At 32.0% G+C, this 7,675-nt stretch overlaps 1 protein-coding gene across 1 annotated transcript; it reads right to left on the reverse strand.

Moving 5' to 3' along the window:
- Positions 1-6,200: 6,200 nt before the first annotated feature.
- On the reverse strand, positions 6,201-7,172 carry LOC134376553 (olfactory receptor 10AG1-like; the record flags this gene model as incomplete). The annotated part of the gene is made up of 1 exon (XM_063095059.1): positions 6,201-7,172. A coding segment is annotated over one exon (972 nt), but the record flags the coding sequence as incomplete, so codon positions are not given.
- Positions 7,173-7,675: the final 503 nt, after the last annotated feature.

Raw genomic sequence — 7,675 nt, forward strand, 5'->3', positions numbered from 1 at the left:
TTATAATTATAATCACTGTATACAACCAATAAATATTTTGACACTGGCTTTCTCTCTCAAATTCAATAATTTCTCAATACTTGCCAAGAAAAACTGAAGTGTTTACTTGAAGCTTTTAGCAAACATTTGAAGATATAAAGGACCATACTGTGAACAAAACATATCAAAAGATGACTAGAAAATGAAAACTTCCAGGTTTTAATTATTATTATTGTTGTTGTTATTATTATTATTACTATTATTATTATTATTATTATTTTAAATGTATCTTTCTTAATAAAAAAAATCACTTCTAGGAAATAATATGTTCAAGAAAATAAAATCAGAAATTTTATCTCCCTTAACATACCATGCAACTTTTTTATACTGAGCCATAGAAACATATACAAATATAAATCAATACTTTGCCTAGAAAAGATTTACTCCGAATGTTTCAGTTATTTAGCTGATGGATTATTATCACTAAACATGCTGTACATGTAGGGTTCTGTGAACTTCAAAGTGAATAGTATCAATCTTGTTATCAGTTTTGTCCAAGACAAGGAAGATAAAAAATTCAAATTAGAAGACTTTGATTTGAATAAAATTTTGAGTTGAGAAACTTCTTTTCATGTTTAGTATCTGTCGAATCTTGATTCTCTGAGTTTTGCAGTGTTCTAAAATAAACAAAGAATATAAATACAAAAAATATTTAACATAAAATAATTCATACTTACTCTGCTAAATTTAGTTACAGCTGTTTTTCCCCTCAGTAGAACAGTTTAAGTACATATGTTAATATATATATATAATTATGTTATACATATATATAATATACATATATATGTTTCTTATATTTAATAACAGGAGAATTTTGTTTTAACAAAAACATTATTTTTTTCTCATAATGAAAACTTTTATCTCTTTTAGAATATATGTACATTCAAAATATCAATTTCCATTTATTTTAAAATATCCTTATTTTTTTATTGTTTGTATTTCTTTCCCATAAGTAACCTGAATGTATAACTTTATGTTTCCACTAACCACTTGTTTAATTTCTTTTTTTTTTTCCACACAATGGTCAAAGGTGTTTTTCCTGACAGTCAGCCTATGGAATTCAGGTCGCCTGGACACCCACCCCACCAATCCTTCTAGATTTTGGCAGAAGTGAGAATACCCTTGAGAAATCAACACTCCTTAAATGTCCACTCTAACATACTGGCGAATGTTCAGACTCAAAACTGTGCCTTTGAGTACCTTTCTTATCTATACTTTTCTTAATGTTTCCCTTTGATTCTTGTACCTCGATCTTGTAAGATAGCAACATCAGACTTTTCTTACCATTACATGTGCATGTTTTATTTATTAAGATTTTTTTTCTTTAACAGTATACTGAATGGAAAATTAAGTGATTATTTTTGTCAACACAGATGCTATCTCAAGGTCTATCTTCATTCTATGACAAATGTAAATATTTTAAATCTATACTATATCAGAGGGGAAAACAACCCTACAGTACCTGCTGTGATTTCCAGTACACTAACAGATTGTGTTTTTCTTGAACTATGTGAACAAATGTAACAGTGATTTAAAATGTAACAGTGATTTCCCTGAACTATGTGACATTTATCTGTTATGATATAGCTGCTGTTTTTGTCCACACTTCCATATCACATTCTAATTAGAAACGAAATGTATTTGATCCGTAATTTTTTCTCTCTCTGCCTTTCACTTTCTTTATTTTGTCCTAGAACCAAATTCATTATGCTTTCCTCCCTTCCTACACTTTTAAATAGAAGTAACATAAATTTTTAACATATTTTCAATAAATTTCAAGAACATATCTTGATTATTTACTTTGAATTATTATTGGGATAAGTCATATCATGCCCCTAAAATAACGCCTGGCTCATAATGATCAGAGTACTATTTTCTTGAATTAGCTTAACTTAATTAATAGATTTTAAAAATACAGAAAATTTCAAAACTTATATTGGTCATGATTGCAATTGTGATTTTCTACTAGGATTATAAATGTATCTACATACATATGTACATATTTGGGAAATTCATACTTTCTTAGAATACTATGCATTTCTTTCTGTTATTTGTAGTTTCAGCAATATGATTGAGGGTACTTCAAAATGTTCATAGAAAAATTCATATTATCTTTTAATTCTATCTTTTCACAAAGTTTTTGAAGTACCCTCATATACGACATTCATATTGTAAACAAATAACCTTAGTTCTTAAGGTCATGTTTTGTCTTGCACTCCTAGTACTATGTTTGCTTGTTGTCTCTCAATACAACATGTTACACGTTACTTAGCTCTGCTTTTCAAAGAGCTTCTCCATGAAGTTATACTAATTCAATTTTAAAATATTTTATGTAATTTTTGTTTTTACACATTTTGATCATTTTCTTCTCAAATTTTCATAGTTTATTTTATAACTCTACTAGGTAAAATTCTAAGATGACCCAAAGATTTCTGCTCCCTTCTGCATTTGCACCTTCTCCTAGATACTCAATCCAAATCTAAACTAGGCCTTGCTGTAAAAGCATTCTTCACATATAATTAAGGTCTGATATCAGTTGACTTTAAATAAGGGAGATTGTTCCTGTGGGCCTGGGCCAGACCTAATCACATACATTCTTTAAATCTAGGTATAGCGGTCAGAGACAAAAATCAGAGATTTGAAGTGAGGGAAAGGGAAGAGGGGATAAGAAGTGCAATGAAATCGGCTTCTCTGAGATCAGGTTGCCACAGATGACAACCAGCCAGGAAATCAGACCAAAGTCTGACCACCTCAGAAGCCTGGATTCTGCCAACAACCTAACTGAGCTTAGAATAAGATGTTCTTCCCAGATACTCTGACAAGAATTTGGCCCAGCCGACACCTTGATTTCTTTGAGACCCTAAACAGAGAAACTGATCAACCTATGCCAGACACATAACCTACAGAAACAGTGAGATAATAAATTTGCATTATCTTAAGTTGCTAAGTTTGTGGTCATTTGTTATGCAACAGTAGAAAAGCATCACAAAGAGTTAAAATCCATTGAATTTAATCACTGCCTGTGTAGATAGAGTTGAATGACACCTGACTTGGGAAAGATCTATATCTCTGGAAGTGCCTGGATGCCTCACTTTTTAAAATTTTGTTTAAGGTATGACCAATGGACTTTGATATAACATACAAGGTCTGAAAAACTCTCATGACCCCAGTCACTTTCCTAACAGATGGTTTGTGAAAGTCCTAATGGGTTTGACAACCCAGCTTGATTACCTAACCAAGAGAAATCACACCCCATCTCCACACCCCTTATTCACCGAATTCTCCAGAAGTCCAGATTTCTTGAACAGCTCATCTGATTTCAAGAAAGAGTTCAGCCTTGTGCCTGGGGAAAAACAGGGGCCTGGGAATTCCTTGCTTCTGTGAGTCTCTCAGACCTCTGATCCTTGCCTACATTTTTTCTTTTCTTGCTGAACCATAGTCTTTTCTTTTAAATAAAATCCTTGAGTGAGTACACTTTGAGTAGAAAACATTTGTTTGATCATTGATTTTGTCATATTCACAAATATATATATTTTTAATTAGATTGATATGGTGGGATCTAAGAAAAATTGTTACCTATTTTATTGTTATTGATTATAAATAGATTCATATTGCTATCAATTTATTTTATGTAATAAACTTCATTTAATAAGTACTTGAAGCTCTCACATTTTTATTGTGTTCTGTAAAAGTATTCAAATGTTTGCTATTCTTTTTACTTTATAATTTTTGGAATTTTTTAAGCAATCATTGTCAGGAAAAACATGAACAAGGGTTTACACATATATTTGGCACTGAAAGAGAGACAAATGCCTAAATTCTATGTATACCACTTATGTGATTTGTGATAAGCATGTACATATTTTACCTTTAAAATTTGTCAATGATTGAAAAATCATATGTCAATAATTTTATAATTTTTATTTTTCTTATTATTTATTGGGTTTTTAAATGCTGAGAATGTCTTCATTAATTAGATACTTGGTGAGTTTTTCTCTTTCCTTTTTTCTTTCATGAATTGTTTTATTTATCATCATTCTATTCTCACTGTTTGTCATTTATTTTTTGCTATGTTCATTTTTATTATCTCTTAGTCTATTTCTGATTCTATCATTATATGTCTTCAAGGTATTGTTTATTCCTTAAGAAATGCCCTGAAGTTTGTATTTTCTGAATTTTTTCATAAGAAATCTATTTTTTAATTTCAAAATTAAAGATGACTTGGCTGACATTGAAATTGACTTACTTGATGCTAAATATATTACACACTATTTAGTATATATAAGAAAAGGGAAAATGCAAACATTTTCTTTCTTTTTTATAGTTTTATATTTTCAGAATAAAAACGTATTATTTCTTGGAAACTACTTATTATATTCTCAATATAGTAAGCAGAAACTATAAATAAAAATATGTGAAATCCTGTCACTATGAAAATGAAAATTATCTCTTCTAATATACATCCTGTGCACACTGCTAATATGCATCCCCTTCTCCTACAACTGACATGCACATGTAAAATTTGCAAGAAATTGTGGAGTGATACCCTTTTTTGTTTTACAAAAATAGTATTACGTTTTATATATATATTTACATTGCTTTTTACATATAAGGAAATTAGAAATTTCTCCAGGCAGAGCTAATCTAGAACATTGTCTTGAAAGGCTGTGCAGTATTATATGGTGTAGATGTACTCCAGAGTCTTAACATTCTAACAAAGTGCCTTCTGTTTGCTTCCAATTCTGTTATGCATTGGGATAAAAACACATTTTGAACATTCTTAAACAAATGCATTTTTGTAATAATTACAGGGTAAATATTACTTGTACAAGATGAGATTTTGTTGATTAAGTTTGTCAAGAAAAAATAAGCATATTTACTTTTCTTTCCAAAAAAACGCCAAATTACTGACCCAAATTAATGCAAAAATTTAAGGGGAAGGGGAAATGGTGTATCAGCTTGGTCCTGGCATGATGCAGAATTCATTCCAGATGATTAAAATAAAAGAATTTTAATGAGAGGACAATTTACGTGATGTATTAATTTCTTCAGTCTACCTTAACAAAGTACCAACTGTTAGGCTGCTTAACACAACAGAAAATTAGTCTCACAGTTCTTGACTCCAGTGTCCAAAATCACAGTCTTGGCCGAGCCTCATTTCCTCTGGAGGCTTTAAAGGAGAATCATTCTTTGCCTCTTCCAGCTTTTGGTTCCTCCTGGCCTTCATTGATTCGTGTCTGAATCACTCCAATCTCTGCCTCCACCTTCACATGACATTCTTCTCTATTTCTCTCTGGCTATTTTCTAAACTTCTGCCATCTCTTACAGGGACAATTATTATTGGATTTAGAGTCTAAACTTAACTACTTTGACTCATTTCAAAATCCTTAGTTCAACTATATCTGTGAAGTCCCTTTTTCCAAGTAGGATCACATTTCCAGGTTCTGGTGGGAGATGTATTTTGAGGAGCTAACATTCAACTGAATACAAGTGGACATGGAAAGTTTCCAGTGAAAATTCGAGAAGCTTCTAAAACTAAATAGATATTACCAAAGCAAGAGTCAAAATACAATGGGAGGAAAAGATGTTACTAAAGAAAAGTGAGATCTGAGACTTAAAAAGGAGAAAACACCCTTAGGATTTGTATTCTTAGAAAGGACATGGATAGAAACAAGAGATACAAACAGGGCAAAATGCAGAGAAAACCTGATTTTCCTGCTTCCAACGTCTTAGCTACTTCTATTTTTTTTAATTCACAGTACCTAAATTCAACCGTACAGTCAGAAAAGGGCACCAAATGCATCTGAAGAAATGGGAAGCTTAAAGAAAATTTTTCAAAGCATGGCTGTGATCACTGGTTATATTAAACACTCAGTTACCTTTCACTATGTTGCTCAGACAATCTCTTAATTCAACAGTTAGCCATGAGAGGAAAGAAGGCTCATCAACATTACACACTTGCAATTGAACTAATTTGCACAATCTTTACACATAAGCTGTTAACTAACTCTAAGAAAAAGGGTCTCTCAACAAATGTGAAGTTGTTATCATTTTAATTATAATTATTTAGGAACATAGAAAAAAAGCTAAAATATCCTTTTATTTTGTAGCTACATGACAAACCTATAAACAAATTATTTCTATAATTTCAAGTCTTAAGCTCATTTTAAAAGCTTAGCTAGGAGTTTCCCCAGTGCCATCATGATATCTTTGTTCCTCAAAGTATATACAATGGGGTTCAATGTTGGGATCAAAATAGTGTAGAAGAGAGATATCAGTTTCCCCATTCCTTCAGCTTGATGTGGTTTGGGTTGCAAATAAGTGATTGTAGCTGTTCCATAGAATAACACTACAACTATTAGGTGAGAGGAGCAGGTGGAGAAAGCCTTTGACCTTCCTCTGACTGATGACAGTTTCATAATGTTGTGGATAATTTTGCCATAGGAGACAACGATCAAAAGAAATGGAATCATGAGAAATACCACTGCAACTACATAGACTGCTATCTCAGTCACAAATGTGTTCCCACAAGCAAGCTTGAGTATTGGGGGAAGATCACAGAAGAAGTGATTAATTCTATTAGACCCACAGAAGGGCAAAGAGAAAATCTGGTAAGTATGCACAATTATGACTGGAATTCCACTGATCCAGGAGCCAGCCACCAGCTTAGTACAGACCCTGTGGTTCATCACTAGACAATAATGCAGAGGGTGGCAAATGGCCACATAGCGGTCATAGGCCATCACTGTTAAAAGAAGGCACTCTGTGCCTCCAAACATCAGGACAAAACACATTTGCGTAGCACAGGCAAACAGAGAAATGTTTCTTTTCTGCATGCAAAGGTCCATGAGCATTCTTGGGATAGTGACTGTTACATAACAGATTTCCAAAAATGAAAAATTGCTAAGAAAAAAATACATGGGGGTCTGAAGAGCAGGGTCTATTCTTGTGATTAGTATTATGATACTATTGCACATCAGGATAGTCAAATATATGAGTAGGAATATCCCAAAGAGAATCCACTGGAGGTTGGGAATATCCGAAAACCCCAACAGAATAAATTCCTTCACTGTGGTGGTGTTTGATAGTTCTGCTTTAATTTGCTTTCCATCTGCAGATAGGGTAAATTCAAGATGGTTAATTCATTCATGCTTTGAATCATAGTTTCCTTTTGTAATAACTGGATTAGAGGCATAAATACAGTTAAGTAATATTTTAACGTATTTCCACCATTACCTTAGTCTGTTTCTAGGAAATTAGATTTGAAACTTCCAAAATGAACTGGTATGCAGCTGAAATTAATTCAAGTAAGAAATTCCTAATATATCTAATTTGACTTAGATGTAATGACATCAGAAGTATTCAGAAGTGTGCATTATTGCTGAGAGAATATTTGGAGTAATGTTATCTTATTTCTCCCTTAAGAAAGGAATTATGAAACAGACTTCTATTGTTTTGTCTGGGTTTACTATTTTTCTCTTTGTTGGTAATCATATTTCATCTTATTTCAGTACAAAGCTTTTCCCTTAAAACTTATGTTTAACTGTAACTCAAAATGAGTTTTAAGTCCTCCAATATATACATGTATACTCAATTTTCTTAAACCAATTATTTGTAACTGGGAAATAAGCATACG

This window comes from Cynocephalus volans, chromosome 4, assembly GCF_027409185.1.
Source record: "Cynocephalus volans isolate mCynVol1 chromosome 4, mCynVol1.pri, whole genome shotgun sequence".
NCBI classification, from domain to species: Eukaryota; Metazoa; Chordata; class Mammalia; order Dermoptera; family Cynocephalidae; genus Cynocephalus; species Cynocephalus volans.